This window comes from Palaemon carinicauda, chromosome 6 (genome assembly GCF_036898095.1).
Source record: "Palaemon carinicauda isolate YSFRI2023 chromosome 6, ASM3689809v2, whole genome shotgun sequence".
NCBI classification, from domain to species: domain Eukaryota; kingdom Metazoa; phylum Arthropoda; class Malacostraca; order Decapoda; family Palaemonidae; genus Palaemon; species Palaemon carinicauda.
In genome coordinates, this window is record NC_090730.1 from 66163049 (window position 1) to 66185270 (window position 22222).

At 40.6% G+C, this 22222-nt stretch overlaps 1 protein-coding gene across 11 annotated transcripts in view; it reads right to left on the reverse strand.

Moving 5' to 3' along the window:
• Window positions 1-9045: 9045 nt before the first annotated feature.
• The window catches only part of Plc21C (Phospholipase C at 21C), a 935201-nt gene continuing 922024 nt past the window's right edge, over window positions 9046-22222 (reverse strand). For all 11 annotated transcript variants that reach the window (XM_068375234.1, XM_068375236.1, XM_068375240.1 and 8 more), the window contains 2 exons: window positions 14196-14277; window positions 9046-13995 (listed from right to left, as the gene is read on the reverse strand). In XM_068375234.1, coding sequence (XP_068231335.1) covers window positions 14209-14277 — 69 coding nt within the window. In that variant the 3' untranslated portion in view covers window positions 9046-13995; window positions 14196-14208. The remainder of the gene's footprint in view (window positions 13996-14195; window positions 14278-22222) is intronic.

A 22222-nucleotide genomic window follows, 5' to 3' on the forward strand; every position in this document is an offset into this window, starting at 1 on the left:
TATGTATTTCGCTCCATCAGAGCTACATTTTGACATGTGTATCATTTCATTACATGTTTCTGTTAACTCATAATTCGTATATTTGTAAGTGTAAGAAAACACATATATTTTGGCGGGCACTTCAATCTAATTTGGCGCCAGCGCCATCCTACCTTTCCGTCCGCACCTTGTAATATACTCCCGTGCACATTTGAATAAAGTATCAGTTGATCTTGGTGACGCTTGTCTCACTGTCCTTACAACTGGTGACCCCGGAGTTGAAAGTAGCATCAGCGGTTTTGGCTTTGCAATTAACGGACTTATTACGGCCGTGCTACCTTCTCTATACTCCGTTACCTTTAGTCATGAACCGGCCTTTGGTTCTCCCACACTTCGGTGAATGTAAGACAGTAGGATGAGCTTAACCGACATATCAACTTCTCACCTCTTCGCCGACTCGTCGTCTGGCCACGATGCAGGAAGTAACACGCCCATCGCACCCAACGGCCTCGCCTCCACGCCCAAAGTCAAACTGCCGCCCTTTTCTCAACACAACACCGCTTCCTGGTTCCTGAGAGCAGACGTACTCTTCCGCGTCGCTAGACTCAGCGACTCCTGCGCCAAGGCTGACATCGTTCTCACCTCCATACCTGAAGAGGTATTCGACAAGATTTCCCCATGGCTCGACGCCCAGGCCGGCCAAGTTTCATACGACGACCTGAGAACGAAACTCATCGGTATCTACTCCCTCTCCGTCTCAGCAAGAGCACAGAAAGTCCTGGACCTCGCCGGCAAGCCCATGGGTGACACCTCTCCTGTCGAGGCGTGGGACGAGTTGACCGGCCTGCTTATGCTCCCCGAAACAGACAGCAACGGCTGACGACGTGAGATTAGCTTATCTCGCGAGATCTTTCTTCGACGCCTACCACAGGACGTAAGGGCCCAACTGACAGACGCCGACACGCTCCCAATGAACGAACTCCTGTCGAAGGCTCAGAAGCTCCAAGAGGCCTCCAAAGCCTTCGTTCTCCTCCTTCAGCAGCTGCTCTTCCATAGACTCCTCGGCAACGGCCCCTGAGGACGACGAGATCAACATTCTATCAAGAAAGAAACCACCGCAACCAACGCGACCGAACCCTAGGACTAACCCAGCATGGTGCTTCTACCACCAACAGTTCGGCAGTGACGCCAAGAAATGTAGAGCACCATGCAGTTTCCCTAGAAGATGACGCCAGAAGCATCCACCTGCCACCATCGCAGCCGCAGTTAACCAAAACAAGAATGGTTTCTATATCCTCGATACCATTTCCAACCGTAGACTCATGGTAGACACCGGCGCAATGCAGTCAACGTTCCCACCTTCCAAGTCCGACCTAGACCGTGGTCCCGACAAAAACGCTCCCTCACTCATCGCCGCCAACGGATCTCCCATACGGTGCTATGGGATCAAGACCCTCAAGATATCTATCATGGGCCGTTCGTATTCTTGGCCCTTCGCTATCGCTGACGTCAATCGCCCCCTCCTCGGTGCGGATTTCCTCGCCCACCACGGACTCCTCGTCGATGTCGCTAACAGACGTCTCATCGACACGGGAACCTGCCAGTCCCGCGCCCTAGAACACGGCCCTGCAACAATGTCCGTATCCGCCGTAACGACACACCCCTACGCCGACCTCCTACAAGAATTTCCCGAGGTTTTCAAGCCCGAGCTCCGACACTCGCCAGGTTCCCCGTCCAAGCATGGGATCTACCACCACATCACAACGACAGGACCTCCCAGTCACGCCAAATTCTGCCGCCTCCCGCCAAATTCTGCCGCCTTCCGCCCCAGAAACTGAAGGATGCCAAACGCGCCTTCGAGGACATGGAACGCATGGGTATCTGTAAGAAACCATCGAGCCCCTGGGCATCCCCCCTACACATGGTAAAAAAGCCGGACGGGTCCTGGAGACCTTGCGGCGACTACAGGCGCCTCAACCTCATCACAACGCCCGATCACTACCCGCTGCCCAACATGCAGGACCTAACGAACGCGTTGCACGGCGCAAAGTATTTTACCAACATGGACCTCCTCAAGTCTTATTTCCAGGTCCCCGTATTTCCGGAAGACATCCCGAAAACTGCCATTGTAACGCCGTTTGGATCCTACACCTTCGCATACTCAACCTTCGGTCTACGCAACGCCGGGGCGACCTTCCAACGACTAATGGATAGCATTCTGGGTGACCTACCTTTCTGCGTCTGCTACGTCGACGACATCCTGATATTCTCGAAAACCAAGGAGGAACACCGGAAGCACGTCCGCACCGTCCTCAAACGCCTACAGGAGAACGGCCTGGTCGTACGTTTCGACAAATGCTCGTTCGGTGCGGAATGAGTGGATTTCCTTGGTCACCGCGTATCCTCGTGCGGGGTAAAACCCATGACAACCAAGGTCGACGCCATCAGAAAGTTCCCGATACCTACGACCATCCGCCAACTTCAGGAGTTCCTGGGGATGGTCAATTACTACAGGCGCTTCATCCCCAACCTCTCGACAACGACCTGAAAGGAAAAGCAAAAAAACTCGAGTGGGGTTTGCCCCAGCAACAGGCATTCACCCGGACGAAGGATGCCCTTGCGAAAGCCACCACCCTTGCTCATTTCGACGACAACGCGCCCCTGCGACTAACCACCGACGCCAGCAACGTCGCCTGTTTGGCTGTGCTGGAGCAACTCGTCGATGGTTCTCCTCGACAGCTGGCATTCTTCAGCAAGAAATTGAAACCCGCCGAAACAAGATACAGCACCTTCGATAGGGAACTCCTCGCCGTCCGCCACTTCAGGCACATCTTGGAGGGCACTCCCTTCACAATCGCGACGGACCATCAACCCCTCGTACACGCTTTCACGAAATCGACAGACGCATGGTCCTCCCGACAACAACGTCATCTCGCATCAATCGCCGAATTCGGGTGCACCATACGTTACGTCCCAGGAAAGAAAAACCCAGTCGCGGACGCCCTTTCAAGGATTGAAATTGACGCAATCCACCTGGGAATCGACTACGCCAATCTCGCAACCGAACAACGCACCGACCGAGAAGCACAGGATCACCTGACGGGGCCATCCGCGCTCAAGATAAGTGCGATTCCCCTCGGACCAGCAGGAGTAACTATTCTTTGCGACACCAGCACAGGCCGCCCACGTCCCTGGATACCAGCCTCCTGCAGAAGGAAAATATTCGATATCATCCATGGACTTTCACACCCCTCAGGACGCACCACCGCTCGCCTTCTGTCTGAAAAGTTCGTCTGGCCAGGGATAAAAAAGGACGCCCGGGAATGGGCGAAGTCATGCATCAACTGCCAGTCAAGCAAAGTCAGCCGTCACACCGAATCGGGGGTGGGCGATTTTCCCCAGCCAAAAAGACGTTTCGGTCACATACACATCGACGTCGTGGGACCATTGCCCCCTTCTGGATCTGCTCGCTACCTGCTTACGATCATCGATCGCTCCACGAGGTGGTTGGAGGCACCGCCGATGACCGAAGCTACGACTCAAGCATGCGCCGAAGCCCTCCTGTCAAGCTGGGTGAGCAGGTTTGGCGTTCCTGACGACATCACGACAGACAAGAGGCCCCGCTTTCCTCTCAGAAATATGGCTCGCTTTGGCGAACCTGATGGGGACAACGCTCCACAGCACCACGGCATACAACCCCGTGGCAAACGGCATGGTCGAAAGAACTCACCGCGCCCTCAAGGCGTCCCTGATGGCGAGCTGCACCGACGGGAACTGGAAATCACGACTTCCTTGGGTACTCCTCGGCCTTCGCACCGCCGGCGAACCTTCGCCCGCCGAAAAGGTTTAAGGGGAGGCGCTCACAGTTCCTGGCGAATTCTTTCCCTCATCAACCGACGACACGTAGCTGGATCACCTAAGGGACATCGCCAGGAAGTTCAGGCCATGTCTCAAAACTTACCAGGACAGAACCAAGCACTTCAAGCCAAAAAACCTGGATGACTGCGGGTACGTTTTTGTCCGTGTCGACGCTCATCGACAACCACTAACTAGACCTTATCGAGGCCCCTACCGGGTAATTAAGAAGACAACGAAAGCCTTCATTCTCGACGTCCATGGCCAAGAGGACTGGGTCTCAATAGACAGCGTGAAACCAGCGTTTCTCGAAGGAAGCGACACCGCCTCCGCCGGACCTGGCAGATCCAGAGTTCCACCTCAAAACAAGGCGCCCAACGAAAGAAAAATCATCAAACGACGACAAGAGGAAGAGATCCTTATGCGCGCCCCTCCGAACAAACACAAGAGGAACCCTCCGACGCCCGAAAAGATACGAAGATTGATCATCAGCCCTCTACGCCGCCCGATGTCTTGGGGGGGGAATACTTGTAAGGACACCGCTCCCTTCGTCGTCCAGAAAATCAACAAACTATTTATTTATTTGAATTCTCCTTTCGCCACACCGTGGTTTCCCATGTATATGTATTCCGCTCCATCAGAGCTACATTTTGACATATGTATCATTTCATTACATGTTTCTGTTAACTCATAATTCGTATATTTGTAAGTGTAAGAAAACACATATATTTTGGAGGGCACTTCAATCTGATTTGGCGCCAGCGCCATCCTACCCTTCCGTCCGCACCTTGTAATATACTCCCGTGCACATTTGAATAAAGTATCAGTTGATCTTGGTGACGCTTGTCTCACTGTCCTTACATCCTTTCCTAACCGACCTACTTTCCACTGATAGAGCCCTAGACCTTATAGATTCCTGCTTTTCCATCTAGGGTTGTAGCTTAGCTAGTAATGATAATAATAATAATAATAATAATGATAATAATAATAAACAAGGAGATACCTACTCGCAAAAGCTCTACTATCTAGCTGTCAAGGTTCTGAGATGGACAGAGGACAATCAGATCTCACTATCAACCCTGTCCATCCCAAGCAAAAACTACATCTTTGCAGACAACCTGAGCAGAAAGACTCAGATAGTTGGTTCCAAATGCTCTTTGGCTCCTCGGATAGCAACCAAATTCCTGACTTTGGAGACCTGTTTGTAACTAGTCTCGATCACAAACTGCCGATGTACTACTCTCAAGTACCAAATCCTCAAGCAGGGTTCCAAGAAGCCTTCCAACATCTTTGTAATGACAGACGTCTACATGTGTCCCCACCCCTTTTCCTAGTTTGGAGACTCCTCAACAAAGTGAGATCATTGTCCAACCTATTTATAGTGTCTATAGCTCCACTATGGCAAGATGCAGAATGATACCCAAGCCTTCTGCTGCTAGACAATTTTCTGTGGTTAGTGTTGTAGAAGGGGTGTGTCTCCATTCAGAGATACTATACTCCAGGTTTCTGGGTTTTTATTATATCTCTGAGAGGAGAAACTCTGTTCAATTTCAGTGGTATAAGGCTATTACTCAACCTTAAGCCAGAGCTGTAGACTGAAAAAGTCCTTATTTCCTCTCCAGCACAATTATCAATGCCTATACGGACCTTTGAGTTATCTTGCCTTAGCCGGAAGTGAGACCACATGCTTGGAATCTGGTCAAAGTCATCCATTCCATCAAAGGAGCTCCCTATGAACTGTTGAGTTGAGCGTCAGATTGTGACTTGATCGATCCACAAAACGGTCTTCCTTCTCACCATAATCTCTACAGCGGGTTAGTGAGTTATACCATCTCTCCTATAACATCGTCCATTCAAGGGGATGGGTGCAGGTTACTTTCAGTTTTGTCCTTGATTTTATCGTTAAAGACTCTAACTCTGGCTGTAGCAGACCCTAAGTGCAGGCCCTTATGGTTTGCAAGTCTACAGAAAGTAACATATGACACAGATCAACTGTCCTGAGAGGGTGCTAAGGCACTATCTCTAGCGTACAAGATGAGCTCGCCCACACAACAATCAGCTGCTTGTCAACACGAGCAGGGTCAAGAGGAAGGTTGCAAGAAACGCAATTTCATCTTGGATCAGCCAGGTCATTGACCATACCCTCACTCCTTCCTCCACTCATCAAGAGCGACACACCCAGAAATCAAGATGCAGGTATTACAATTGGGCATGTGGAAGCATCAGACGATCTTCACTGCCCACTACCTGGAAGATGACACACAGGTCCCTAGACAAGTTTTTTTTTAGGAACTGGTGGTTGCTCAGCAAGTGATTTAGCTTCCTTAGCTCCTCAAAGGACAATTAACAGTCATTCAAAGGCAGAGATTACGGTTTTAGTCAGGGGTTAACGACTAGCCTTTTTCTTTTCTTCTTCTTCGACTCTCTTAAGGCAGAGCATCCAAGGCCCTACTAACTGGCTCCTATTGACTGCAGGTATGCCTTATTCTTTGCAAGTTGCCTGAATATTTCTTGATTCCCACATTTATACATCTTCAATCATATCTCCAATCTTGTGGCGAGGGGGAGTTGGGTGATTCAGGTCTCAGTGAGCATTATGTCAGAGTGGTCCCTTACTCACAAGACAATTATTGCACAGGCCCCCGACCTCTCTGGTATTATAAAACTAACAGGTTAACAATATGTTAGGAACCTTATCCTTCTCTTCCAAGCTCGGGTGTGGCAATTCTGAGGCAAGTTTTCAGCCAGTTGAACGGACTTCCACCCACCCATGGACACATCTTCTACGGAGAGAATGAGGGCTTGTATTTTGTGAGAGTACAAATGACAAATTGGAAATAATTTGTATTTTTTCTAACTATAAAAACTTGCAATTCTTTACACATACTGTACTTGTCCCACCATCACCCCCCCCCCCCCCAGTCCCCATAAGTTATGTACGCAATCAAAAGGGGCTGAGATACTGAGTGTGTAGGCGATGGCAAGTGTTTCCTGCTACCTACCCACTTCTGCCAGGATGTTGGCTGCCACCTTGCTCAAAGTTTTTATGTCCTGAACACCAGCTTGTACTGAATCGATTACCTGGGTAAAGAACTACAGGTTTGTATAGTTGGGAAAAATACAAATTATTTCTAAATTTGTCATTTTAAAATGATTTTTATAAAATGTCTATATTTTGGGAAATACAGCAGTAATTTACCAGTGTTATCATCATAAATACTTTTACTTTACCAATATTATATAGAAGGAATATAAATAAAAGACTATTATATGAATGCAGCACTTGTATTTGGTGGCTGTACTTTCAAACAGTCATGTTGGCAAAACCTCAAACTTCCATCACAACCTCAGCTTAAACTTTTGAAGTTCAATTACATATCTCAGCAAGACTGATCTTTTTCTATTGAGAACTTATTCCTTTCTACTGTTTTTTTTTTTCTGGTGGAGTTATAGTACAGTACCTGAAGTCACAGTGGCTTCCTTGATCTTGGACAAGGTATTTTTTTCTATACCTAAATGTAGTGTAGTAATGCCCTACACCAAAATTTAAACATTCCAAAAATCTTTAAAAAGATTGCTACAGCTCTAAGAGTTCCACAATGTTATCAGCATTCAAAAAACTTAAGTCTTTTGCTACCATACAAAGGAACAAGAATAATATAAACATGGCTGCAGGTTGTGGCGTTAAAATGACTGATCAGAAACTTGGAAACCATTTTAAAGTCCACTGTTTCCAAGGGTGTGAACACGTGTAAGTGGCCGTTGATGCCTTTTCATTGGTTCATCAACTCAAAAACACTACTAAGGGGAAATATGTGGTATGTTGCCGGAATCTACACACTGACAACAAATAACAATTGAGAATACACAACCAAGTGGTCTCCAATTGAACAGGCATTATTATTATCTCTTAGCATAACTGGTATTAGAAGGCTAAACAATATGGAATAGGAATTTAAGCCAAAAGCCTAGCCTAGACCAGATTTAGATCAAATGAAGAGATGTCAGTAATATCCAACTTAAGTATTCAAGGAATGGTCCCAAGTCAGGCTAAAGGCTTGAGTCCTATTTCAGAATGGTGATGAGCCAAAAAACCACTGAAACTGACTCTCTTATTGCTCTCTACACTTTTCACACTTCGATAACGATCATCGGAAGTCAAATGACAGAGAGAAAGCAAATTAAGAAGGAACATTCCCCATCATTTCATACATCTTTCTGCATGATCTACATATATGTATATATATGTATATATACATATTTTAATATGAATCACTGATAATAACATGCAATTCAAAATTATTAAGAAAATTGCTTTCTCTCAGCTACTGACAATGAGTAAAAACTCTCTTGATCAACACGTAAGTGGAACTTGGGATAGGATGAATTCAGGGCAACCATGTAATGTGTAACTTTTTCAAGGTATTAACCTGATTTCTTATAGTGTAGACACATATAATGTACTGTATTTATATTTTCAAGATATTCAGGTCAGGACTGGATAATAACACTAAATATTTCATCATAAACAGCTGATCATATGTATGGGGAAGGAGATGTATCAACATTTATTATACACAGCTGGCTTTACATAATGGCTTAACCTTTCATCGAAACAAAACTCTATCCTTAACAAAAGCAATGATTGCTACTGAAAATAAAATGGATTACTAGCTTGTGGTCTGGGCTAATTAATATAAAATCATAACTTTGGCTGTACTATGCAGCTTAAAAATTTCTGGTCATTATATATAATTCAAAGAAAGTGTTACCAAGACACCCCTTCCTCATTGCAACCTATCCATTGTTTACATGATACAAACCAATAATACAAAAGTATTATAATTAAGTAAATAAACAGTAGATTGTTCTTGTAAATGTCATACAACTCAAATAAAAATTTAAAACAACCATAATTTGACAAACCAGCTTTAGACAATTTCACCAATCTCATTCTTAGAGAGGAAGGGGAACTAAGGAAACATTTGTTGGAGATCTCTAACCTGAGACTAATAATGTTAATGAGACAAACCTTACATAAATTTGTTCATGTCTATATCTTCCATGAAACTAAACATGTGCTAAGGTCAACTTTAAACTTAAGTGGTATTATTTCAATCATGTGTACCACCATACTTTAGAAACTGCGTTAACTTTCAGAAGGCTTAACTGCAGGTAACCAAAATAATACAAATGTAACAGAAACAACAGTTGCAAGTTATGCCTAACACTTTATAAAATCACAGAGATGCACAGATGAGGCTTAAAACCCTCAGACATGTACTAAAACATTTTGCAGCTTCCTAATGTGCTATGAAATAAACAATTACCAAAATCTCATCTCGCACATTGTTCAGGTAATGCAATGAAAAAGACCAAAGGATAGAGTAGAGGATATCAAAGTTATTTTTCTTGTACACTGAGCAATAGAATTGAAGGACATATACACTTTTTTGTTACAATGATCCAGTAATGAAGATATTTGCAACACTAATCATTTAGGATTCTCAACATATAATCTATGTCAAAATTCCATACTACTTTGACAATTACTACAAGAAAAAATTATGTCAGTCACTGATAAACCTCGTCACTATATTACATATGTAATTAGTAATCATTAAATCTCAGAAAAATATCCTTGCAATGTTGAGTTGACAGTAGACATGTTCCATATGGTTACGGAATGTTTTCTTTATCACCACAACTGTGAGGCAGAGCTTCTTTTTAAGGAATAGAAAGGCAAGTAAGGACTATGGTGTAACTACATCTGCATAGAATATTACGACTGAATTCGACAATAGACATGGTGCAAGCACCTAAGGCCCCAGGCCCAGTTTGGTTTTTTTAAATTACTTTCCAAATTAGAACGGGAAATATGACAACTGCTCTCCCAACACTAACTGAAAGACATGGTATTTTCATGAGACATGATGTAGAGTACATTCAGCAATCTACCAACCTAGTATTCTGTTTATCATATTGAAGTTGTGTATGAGAATATAGAATCTGCATTATGAATGCTAATGAGTATGGTCAAATGTAATTCTGGTGTCTTAGGAGAGAATTACGGTATTCATGAATGTAGCAAAGGTGGGAGAACAATTGATACCCTTCAATTTTACATTTTGATGAACATCCCAGGGTGTCAGCAAAGATACACTAATTGTCGAACACAGCCTTTTCATTTTCATTTTAGAAATGCTTAATTGTTACCACATATTTGCATCCATACATTATTGATGCTAAAGTTATTTTCATAATAAAAATTCAAAGAACTGGCTATATACAGGGTGTAACAATGACAATATCAACATCAGCATACCTCTAATGATTGTTTACAGCTTAAATTTCTCGCTTACCATAAAGACACAAACAAGATACTTTGATCACAACAACTTAAAAAACTTGATACAAAAATACTCTACTGGGTGAAGATCACTAAAAAAGCTTTCCCAGGTATTGACAAATGACAAACAGGTATCATTAAAGAATAATTTAACAAAATATCAAAGTATGACATAGAATACCTTGATTGATGAAGATGCAATGATGATTTATGAACCTACATTTGAATGAAGACTTATTTCACATTTTTATCACAATATTTCATATGTGGAGAAGGAAATAATTGGCACCTTAAAAACAGGAAAGTAAGGGGTCAGAGCAACTATTCATAAAATTGAAACTAAAGCATATGTCAACATAAAATATAACAATGAAATGAATCGTGTTCCCATGGGTAGTGAAATAACTTATATAAAAAGACTCCAGTCATACTAAGTATACTGGAAAATAATATACAGTACATTCTTTATTAATAAATATATATTTTGAGAAAAATCTACTGAAACTAGCAACATCTACCAGCTCCATTTTACCTTGTAACCTGGTCATTGTGGTGCAAGATGCATTAAAACTGGAAAATATCTCTTCCATTTGCCACCTACTTTCATCTAATCATTGCTCAAAGATGTATGGAGACAAACCTATATTTCTAATTAAATTTCCCTATTTCTGATGCTTAGATTTTTTTTCACTAAAGATGTAAGGTAAGATATTTGATCCTGTAAAACTAAATTATGTCATCATTCATTAATGACTTCATTCATAATTAAATACAGAACACTTAGTGACAAAAATACTAAATACAAACTCAGGTTTGGCTAAGTAAGAACTAAGAATGCCAAAAACATTAATACAGTATACCCGACAGTGACAAAGTTTTTAATCAAACTTGAGTAACTTTTATCAGCATCCAATACTAAAATGATAAAAAAACCAGCATAGATATTTTAATGTTAGTCAAGTATTTGCTGAAGCTAATAAGAAATTAATTTTTCAAATAATGATCTTGGGTATTTCTGTAAAATATTGTATATAACAAATACTTGAAATTGTAAGGATGATAAATTTAAGCAAGTTTACATAAAATTTTAAAAGTATCTGATGTATTTCATTACCGGAAAACATGAAATTAAGGTATACGAGACAAGGATTATCAATTAAGTACTTAAATCTCAAAGTCTTTACATTAATCTTTTTTCATAGAAGATTGCAAGGTATTGTACAGACAAATGGTTCATTATCATAAAATGCAAGGGAAAAAACACCAGAAAAAAGTGATTGCATTTAGCATGTATTTACTTGTATTGATAAAATCACTGAAAGGAAAGGATAACCAAATTTCAGTATAACGTGAGCACCTGAAATACTAGGTTAATTTTTCGGTGCCATCATAAAAATAAGAGATACATCATTATTTTTACCTTAATCAATCCAAAGGTCAAAATATCATATTGCTTATATGCAGGCCAAAATTTTTTAGCAAAATTCATTACTTCCCAAAATACATGATAATCTAAAGATGATGATAATAAATTTTATCATAAATCAATCCCACATTCTAAAATTTCATCCTAATTTCAGTGCGATGTTGAAAATTTTTTGTTTCTCATAGAATTATGATTTTCTTAGATAAAAGGCAATTAACTTGTACAGTGTGAACAGTAATTGCTTTGTCTGTTGATAAAAAAATAATCTGAATAAATTACTTAATGAGAGAAAACATTCCTCTGAACACAATCTTCAAAATTTATAAAATGTTTCTGCAACACTTTATTTAACTTCATGGATAATTCTAGTAATCACAGTTTCATATTCCATACTCTTTTCTTTCTTTGATAAAAATGCACATAGAAAAGGGTATTTAACCAAAATACAACAAGGTCAATTCATTAAGTACTTTTTAAAAACTAATAGTAAATGCATTTGGATTAATCATTATATGCTGAGGCTCTTCCACCGCATCAGATGCTTGAATTAGATCAGAATTATCTTTCACAGTATTCTACGAAATGTTACCATAAAACTCCTGGGCACTTTTAACATAAGAAATTAATAAAGCTAAATCTACTTGCTCTTGATTTCTTTAGATATTATTTATGGTATTAATGCAGTAACCACATTTAGCAAGTGTCAAGGCATAGGAATTCCTTGGCAGGTATGTATACAGTAACCTTTTTCATTTAAAAAACGCAATAGCTTTTAACCAAATGTAAAATCTGTAATGTTTTCTTATCTTTAGCTTAAAAATGTAACGAAGTAAAAAAATAGCACAAGTGGAAAATGAAACAAATACTATAACAAAGAGTACTATATAAAAAATAGTGCTAAAATTATGTATTAAGAAAAATATTGTACTATTGCACAATTTTGTACAACTGGTTATTTATTGCAGCATGAAAAATTATTGAATCATTATATCTTACCAACTTTTGAACACAGGGAATTTGAAAAATAGGGCAAAATCATATAATTGTAAAGCATCCATTAAAAAGAAAAATCAAGAATGATCTACTATATATTTCAAAAGGTGCACCAAATACAAACTAACCCCTCCTTGCTTAAATTTCTGATTCAATTTGAAATCTTGATGAAATGCTTTGTTGCAACTACAGGAAAGAATGAATGAGATAATTAAATAAAACACGTAAAGTAAGTAGATTTTGTGAGAATGAGACAAACTTTTACTCTACAGTATAATAAAAGAAAACCAATAAATCTGTTGGTTCCAATATATTAGAAATTAATATTTACCAACAATTAAAAAATAATAATACTGCAATGATAAAATATATAAATATAAGGAGCTTAAAATATTTTCAAAAGGAAATGTTCATACTAAAAAAAAACAACTATATAAGCTACTGTTTAAACAAAATTTCAGACTGGCATATAACCAGTGTACAGTATTTAAAAACAACAATACTAATTAGAGCTAATTTGCTTGTGAATTTAACACAAGGGATTTAATGAGAGTTCACCTATGTCAAGTCAAAAAATAGCCTTGATGCATCTTGAGACTATGAAACACATTCAATACTGAATAATATGAAAATGTCAAAAGTTTAATTATAATTTTACTAGTTTTACATATCAGTCACGAAATACAGAAAAAATCTCCTGTTAAAAAAATCCAAATAATTGTACACTGGTAAAATGAGATAAATATATCACTATAAAGTAAGAAGCATTCCTCAATCTTTATTGATAACAAGGTAAAATATCTCTACTAACATTTAATCTCATTCTTTTATTATTATTTTAAGAATTTAGATGGCATATGGTAAAGGCATCTTCCATTTTTCAAGTTTTCAATTATTTGTTTAATGCCATGAGCCATTTATTATGGCTTCCTTTATAACTTTCATTCCACTCATAAACAAGTAACAACAAAATTTATTTTTCTTTTCAGCCTCTAATGTCATCTCCTATTTTACAGCAAATATAAAAATCTTAATTAAATTAATCTGTACATAATCAAGCCACAAAAACATGCATCCTAAACACAGATTGTGGCTTATGGGTAGCACTACTGCAGTGATTTTCTCTACACAGTGACTAGTATTGAACGACCCACATATATTTAATCCCTTTATTTACAAAGATGCCAACTATAATAAACATTACAAAACAAAACTAATGGTGATCTCAGGTTGCACTCAATCATTGTTAAAATGGGAGTACAGTATCATTGACCTGACGGTGAGTTATACATCACATTCACTGACATCCATGTAAATAAAGAGGTTAGTTATTCAGGAACGTAGGACTATGTGTTCTCTCATTAATACTGGTATCTGTAGCTTCAATTTACATCTGGGGAAAGAAAAAATGCAAGTAGAACCATATTTCTATAAGTACAATGCAGGATTAGATACAGTATGTAAACATATTCAATTTAAATAAAGCACTTGAAAACTTGCATGAAAAAGTAAATGTGCAAAATTATAAAATACTAAAAAATGTCATGAATCAAATTGCAGTTTAGAAAGAAAATCTACAGGGATTAAACTTACCATACATAACAAGTTATGAGGACACACTTTCTTCTAACTTTGCCATTCTCTCTTCGTAATCAGATTCTATACTGTCTCGTGCCTGAAACATTTTAGTATTTTTAAACAATCCATAATGCTTGAAAATTAGAAATAACATCTGCTAAGCCCTTATCAATCAACAACAAACCAGTAAATTTTGTTTGTCAAAGTATCACCATTCACAAACCCTCACTTAGTGCAAAGGATAGTAGCCTTGTTCAGTGCCCAGTGTGCATACCTAGTAGGTGAGATAAGTCTGGAATGTTAAAAATCTTCATTCTTTGTTTGTCTTAGCATAAACTTAGTTCCCAAGATAGCTTATCATATTTTTTTTTATGTTTTATTTTATATCTTCCTCTTTGGATTGTGTTGGTAGCATCTTTATTTTTCAAATGTTAAAAGATGAGGAAGATACCCTTAGCTATCAGAATAAGAAAGAAAAATTAATTAATGTATCACTTACAGTTACTTGGCTTTACACTAATGACTCATAACGCATTTTGTTCGATGAGGTGATAAAATAATAGCTGTGAGGTAAAAAAAAAATCAAAACTGAGTAAATGGCAATTGCTTAGCTACATGTAGTTCCTCACTTACTGGAGACAGGAGGGCTAAAGCAAGAGCTTTTCAAGCCAATGCAAACCTACTAATTTGCATTTCTTCTCGTTCGGAGAATGATGAAAGTTTTATACCATAAACCCAGTCTTTATGGATGTTTCAGACACATTATTGATGGAAACAATATCCAGATTCTTTTCCTTCTTACTCCATTATGTTTTTTGAAATGTAGGTAAATTTTTTTCTTAATCACAATCAGATGTGGTGAATGGGAGTCACTAGTTTCCTTTTTCTCAGGAATTTTGAAGAGAGGGACACTGTCTCATATCATTTTTCCACTTATCTAATATCATAGCTTAACTAGTAACTTTATACTCCAGCAACATGGATCGCAGAGCAAACCAACAAAGCTTATTCAAGTATCTATTCTTGTCTTACTAGCTCTGTCAGTTACCAGATAAAGGAAAAGATTCTCTTTGACATTTCTACTATAGTTTTTATTAATAGAGGCAGTCCATATCTCCTAAAACATTTGCTCAAAGACCATCAATGCTTGTAAAGAAATAAAGAATAGCCAAAATCTCTTTCAGAGAAGGACAAAATTGAAGAAAAGAAATCAGATTTCCTTACAAAATCCATATACAAAAATGGTTTTCCCCATCTCATGTATTCTGAAGTGAGTCTTTCTTATAAAATATGAAGCTCATGGAATAGTTACTGAGTAGTGTTTTCTCCATTGCAAAGGGCTTGAACTAAGTTTCCGTTCAGATCATGAGCTACTGGTCTATTAATCTTCACAGGACCTCTTTCAGGCATCTACTTGATCCTGTAAGAATGACATGATATTCAGAAAATACCTGGTCATAGTGCTGATTAATCATGAGGACCTTGTTTTTAAACTCAAACAGCTGGGAGTGGGTGGGTCGTTTCTTAGCATCTTTATTAAATTTTCAAGTAATAGATCGCAAAGAGTTGTTGTTGATGGGCACCATACTTGGTATTGGAATGGGATATCTGGTGTTCCTAAGGGTAGTGTTCATGGCCCATCACCTTGTTGCATATGCAAATGATGCTACTCTCTTTGCATCAATTCCATCTCCTGAATGTACACCTGGGGTTTCTGAATCCCTTAATAGAGATCCAGCTAAAATTAGTGCAAGGTGCAAATTATGGGGTATGAAGTTGAATCCTAACAAAACTAAAAGTATGATTGTAAGTAGGTCAAGGGCAGTGGCTCCTCAACATCTGGATCTCAGCATTGATAACGTTTCTTTAACTTCGTATGAATCTTAAAATTTTAGGGGTGTTTCTCGACACCAAGTTAACTTTTGAGAAACACATTAGATCAGTGTCTCCTTCAATTGCACAAAAATTGGCTTATTGAGAAAGTCTTTTAAGATTTTCAGTGATCAATCTATTCTGTAGAAGTGTTTTAATTCTTTTATTCTACCTTGTTTCAAGTATTGTTCTCCTGTCTGGTCTTCAGCTGCTGATTCTCATCTTAATTTGTTGGCCAGGAATCTACGGTCTATTAAATTTCTTATTCCTGATCTACATATTAATCTCTGGCACCGTTGTTCAATTAGTTCATTATGCATATTGCATAAGATTTTTCATAATTCTGACCATCTTTTACATTAAGATCTTCCCGGATAGTTCCATCCTGTTTGTAATACTAGGCATGCAGTTAATTCTAATAGTCAGGCCTTCTCCATCAAGAGGCTCAATACTGCACAGTATTCTAGAAGTTTTATTCCAGCTGTGACCAAATTGTGGAATGATATTGCTAATCAGGTAGTTGAACTTTTAAAAGTTCAAACTTGCAGCAAATGTTTTCATATTGATTAGGATGATATAAGTCTTTTTATACTTTATAAATGAAATATCTGTTTTAATGATGTTTATGTTTTTAATTATTTTATTTCAATTATTCATTTCTTCTTACATCGTTTATCTATTTTTTTTATTTCCATTCCTCTCTGGGCTATTTTTCCCCGTTGGAGGACTTAAGCTTAGAGAAAATTGGTTTTCCAACTAGGGTTGTAGCTTAGCTAGTAATAATAAACGGATTTTGAGCGAAGCGAAAAATCTATTTTTGGGTGAGATGGCCATGACGTCCTGATGAAAGGTTCCTTTAGTAGCTTCCTAAGGGTATATATGACTACAGTGATATTCCCAGAGAATTAAACTAAAGGTTTCACAGAATTCTAACTTCTGGCACGAATAATCTTAAGGTTAACTCTCAAGGATATCGCATATAAATCAGGGGACGTATTCTAGACACGCCACATGGCAATCTGCACCCCGAATAGCCTTTACGCTTCGAGGGGGATACGTGGCAGAATTAGAAGGGGAGCCGCATCAAGGTTACTCTAGTTCCCCTACTACTATTGAGTATCACAACCGCGCCAATTCCCATATGGCGGTCATTCCTTGTAGCATCGAGCATGGTGCTACAGATACAATAGTTTGGGAGGGAAACTGTGAAGATCTTTTCATTAGAAAAGAATGGGTGGGTCCATCAGGACGTCAAGGCCATCTCACCCAACAATATATTTTTCTATTTTTTGGGCTCAAGCCATGACGTCCTGATGGAAGCATACCAGAGAATTAATGTATCTGTGGATTTTCATCAGTGCCTTAACCTTGGGACAATATTTCTACGGCCATAAGGGCAATATTTCTACGGCCATAAGGGCCAATTGAGACAAATGACGTTACCGTTATCTGTTATTATCACTAAGCATAACAATGTTAGTGCTTCCTGCCCCCTGCAGGGAAGAGTCATTTTAGACGGTAGAAAAGGGGCCTCAAGGTAGCATATATTGTATAAACAAACAAAAGTATACACTGAGAATACAAACGGTCTCAAGGTTTGTATATATTGCCAAACCAATATCAGTGTCCCTATCCGTTGTTTGTAAGCATACAATGATATGAGAAATACAGTACTTACATGAGTAAGTCAAGGAACTCTGGCATCTTAAACATGCAATTGTCGGGCAAATTAGGATGCAACTGCATTTTAATAGACATTTATTTCTAATAAATGACTAAATGCTAAATGAATGTAGCATGATAAAGGAATTATACAAGAGACATATACAGAAATTAATGTTCCCTTTTTTGAAAGGGGAAAATTGATGAGTGCCACTCTCAGACTGAAGAAAAGTTCTTTTAATAAGACTTCTCTTTATAATTTCTGTACATGATATAGTCTATCAACACAGTGTACTATGTACACACGGCACTAATGTTATATGTATAATTTCACACCTGAGATTCTGAACAGATTTGGTGTTACCTTAGCAACACTTATTCAAAGGGGGGTCACACGAAAAATGCTGACCCCTTCTCCTTTTAATTGATAGTCCCAATCAATTGACTGTTCATCGCAGACTAGACGACAGGGTCCAAAATACCACCTGCCGCCACTACATAATGCTTCAATTCATAGACTTGCTTAGGATAGTGTCTGTAAGACACTCTGGACGACCTCCATCCAGTAAATGAGTGAAGAGGCTCAAGTCCACATACTGAAAAGTTCAGTGATGAAGCAATTTTTCTCGGATCACTACCTGCAGGAGTACTGTCAGGATCCGCTCCGCGAATAAGGTAGGTGAGCTTCGCCCTCAGTTGTTAGGGATAGTTTGATCCAGAGGTTTCTCCTGTTAAGAGCTGTTTTCTCCTGAAGTCTGAAGTTCTACGAAGATAGACCTTAGGCACACTAGCAGACATAGAGAGACATCTTCCTTCAGTGGGCAGATTCTCCAGGAACCCCACCTCTTAGTGGGTAGCTCGTCCTTAGCGAGAAAGGTTGCATCAGGAAAGAAATTCAGTTCTCCCACTTCTGTGAACTGAATGTGGCCTTCATCTCCGGATAGGGCCACTATTTCACTAACTCTAGCCCCGGAGGCTATAGCAAACAAAAAATAACCTTTTAGGTTAGATCCTTGAGGGAACAATCTTCATTGTTCACAGGTGAGGCATAATGTAGGACCTTGTCCAAAGACCATGAGATGGGCTTTGGTGGTGCTGCAGGCCTAAGCCTGCACATGTCTTCGGAATCTTATTAAAAATTTCATTCGTCAGATCCACTTAAAAGGCATATAGAAGAGGTCTAGTCAAGGCTGACTTGCACATAGATATTGGTCAATGGATCCAAAGATCCAAGCAAGCGACCTCTCTTGTAAAGCCGGCCATTCTTTTGGTGCTTACTCAAGGGTTCATATGGGGACAGGACCGAGGAACCAATCTTCTCACAGTATCCAAGGATGCACTGCCTCCTCTCTCAAAGGCCATCGTGCTGTTGGCTGCCAGACCTTGATTATAAAGGTGGACAGAGAAGGACAGGCAGAAGATCATGAGATTCCTTTCGGTACTTTTGCTTTTACAAAGCAACCTACTTTTCCCAAGAAGACTCGTATTGTCTTCTAGTTTACTAGACTTGTATTCTTCTAGGAATTCTATATTGCCTTCTGAGATCCCAAGTATTTTCCTAACCGTTAGGGCAAGAAATTCATAAGATGAAGGGATCGAGTGCTCTGTGATAAATCGAAGGCAGACAACTTCTAAACCTCCTGGACAATCCTGGGTGCAGAACTAGGACTAGCCTCAGCCTCAGTTCCTTCATTACAGGGAACAGGTTGCTCTTGGGCTACTTGGGAGCCAACAGAGCCTCTCTCCCCTGGAAGGGTCTCAGCATGTTGAGGGCCTTCCGCAGGAGATTTTATAGGCTGAACAGGAATTCCTAAGTCCATCCCTTCTACTCTTGAGACATGATGTCTGCTATCTCCACTAGAGGATCCTCGTATGGAGCTATATATCGAGGTAGTATCTTGATGACGCTCATGATGAAGAGATCGATCTGCAGCTCGGGGACTTGTTCCCATCTGGGAGAGAATAGATCTGCGTCCACGGACCATTCCAACTCTATCGGCTTGAGCCAGAGAAGAGCATCCGCTGTCACCTTGCGGATCATTTATACATGAGCTGCTGATAGGTGCCATTCCTTTAGGGAAGGGATGGCTAACATCACCTAATTAAATGAGACGTCCCTTATCCTCGACAGTTTTGACGCCTTATTATCGCTTTGATGCCCCAGATCAGCCTGAGGTCTGATCTGCGTGGAGAGTTTCCCCACCCATTACGGGCTAACATGGCCTACGGACTTTTGGCCTTTGGTCATTGTAGGGTAAGTGAAGAAGGAACGACCATAATTGGTCCTTTTAGATCTCTTCGAGCGTTTGATGCATATCTTCTTCAGCCTCTTAACGCATCTTACAGCTGTGCTCTTAGCACTGGGTCTGTCATTATCGTGAACTGGAGAGAGTTCAAAACTCCTCCCTGTTAGCGTCTTGGAATCCTGACTGATTACCATAGTCTCTTGACCGACCTTGCGGTCTCCTTTTACATCCTCAAGGGAAAGGAGAGTTGGGGTGACCACAGGTTTCAATGGTTTTTTAAAACATTGAAGCCCTTGAGCTGGAGAGAATTGAGACTTCTTGAAGCTATCTTGCATCCCCGATGTTCCGGGGGCCGGATCATTTCCATGGATGCTAATAGACCAGCCACTTCAGGTGCTGCCCACCCCAGCCTGTCGTCCAGGTCCGTTGTTGTCTGAACTATTTCTAGGCTTGGTTTTGCTTGACTGTGTCTGCTAATTCCGTGAAGATACCTAAGACCGAATCTGGTCCGACGAGAATCTTGTCTAGGATATATTTATCTTCTGTAACTTGGACCCTAGGTAGGAGGGGAGGGGGTGACTGACTGGAAGTTGCCAATAGACATCTTTCAGGTCTGACTAGACTGCGAACACCCCTTATTGAATAAGGTCCTTATGCTCAGAAGGATTAACATTCTGAACTTGCTGTTTTAATTGAACTTGTTGAGTGGCGACAAGTCCAGAATGACTCAAGAGTTTTCTTGAGTCCTTCTCGTGAACACCAAACAGCCTTCCCTGGAAATCGATGGACTCTACTTTCCTTACTGCTGCTATGCTCTAGAGCTCTAAGGTATACTCTTCCAGGAGGGTTTTGGAACGTAGGAAGAGTTGAGGAAACGATGGTGGAGGTATGTCTATTTCCATCCTAGTCTCATCTTGATTAGGCCTTGGACCACCCAAGGATCGAAGGTCCAGCGATCCTGAAGGAACCTCCCTCCTACCAGAAGCGTTTTTTCGCTTCGCATGATCAGAAGGATTACATATCTGACTGTTTGCCTGTGGTACGACGGTCCTTGTGACTGTGGGATGCTGATGAACATCCCAAGAAGAATTAATAAACTTTTCCGTCTTCCTTTTAGGTTGGAGACCCACCACTGCAGAGGACTTTCCTTCAGAAAGGATGCACCACTATTGTTGAAGCCCTTGTTCTCCGTGGTGGCCTCCCTAATCGTCTTTCCAACTATCTCGTTTGGAAAGAGGTCTCTACTTCAGACGTAAATATCAGCTTCCCAGTGTTGTGTTTCACTGTAATAGAAGATTCCTTTCTATTGTATAAAGCTTAGGATAAGTATGCTGGAAAAGAGTAGGAGAGACACATACGTATGAATCCCGCCAGCCAATTGCTGCGACCTTCCTAACTATTGATTCTAGGGCATCCTCTTTAAGAGGGGGGGGGGGGAGGCAATGGAAGATTCTAGCCCATAGGGATTGAGTAGCGTAAACAGCGCCTACATCCAGGGAATTAAAAATGAGAAACAAAAGGACTGATGAAGAGTCAGCGTAAGAAAGGGGCTAAGTCAACTGGCACAGTACTGCAGTACTGATATGACAGCAGTTCTCCGGCATGTCAGTGACTCGTCGGTCGCCAGCGGGTCGCCGACAGAAGGCACACCATCCTAGCCAACATTCAATGTGACTGGGTAGTAGTGAAACCTTACGCAAAGCCGGCAGCCAGCCGAATCGTCGGCGACCCTTCGGGCTGTCGGCAGTCCGCCGGTTGTCAGCGGGCTACCGACTGTAGGCACACCAACCCAGCCATTGACTGGGTGGTGACCAAGGGCATACACTGCCGGCTCTCGGTGGCAGACTCAGATGTGACAGTGAATCAATGACTGTTGTTGAAAGGATCACCAATTTACCAGTTACAACAGCAAATAAGTGAAATCTTCGGTCCAATTTTCGTGGAGTTTCCGTGTTTTCGCGAGTTCGTAACTGAACTGTGCCTTTTTGTTTTAGACAACACCTGAAACCAAACCAATTGTAGTTCGACAACTGGAGACTGTCATCGTATTTGCAATGGCAGCGAGGGAGGGGGCGGTACCCCTATCCCTGCCTCCTCCCCTTGAACTAGAGTGGAGAAAGGAGGGATAAGGGACAGGATGTCACACTTTGAGACAGCTGTAATATTGGTAGGTATGGTTCCGGAGGGATTTTAGAAACCTCACTCAATTGCATAAGTTGTTACGAACTGTATCCCTAGATTCTATTAACTTGGGATTTTCGA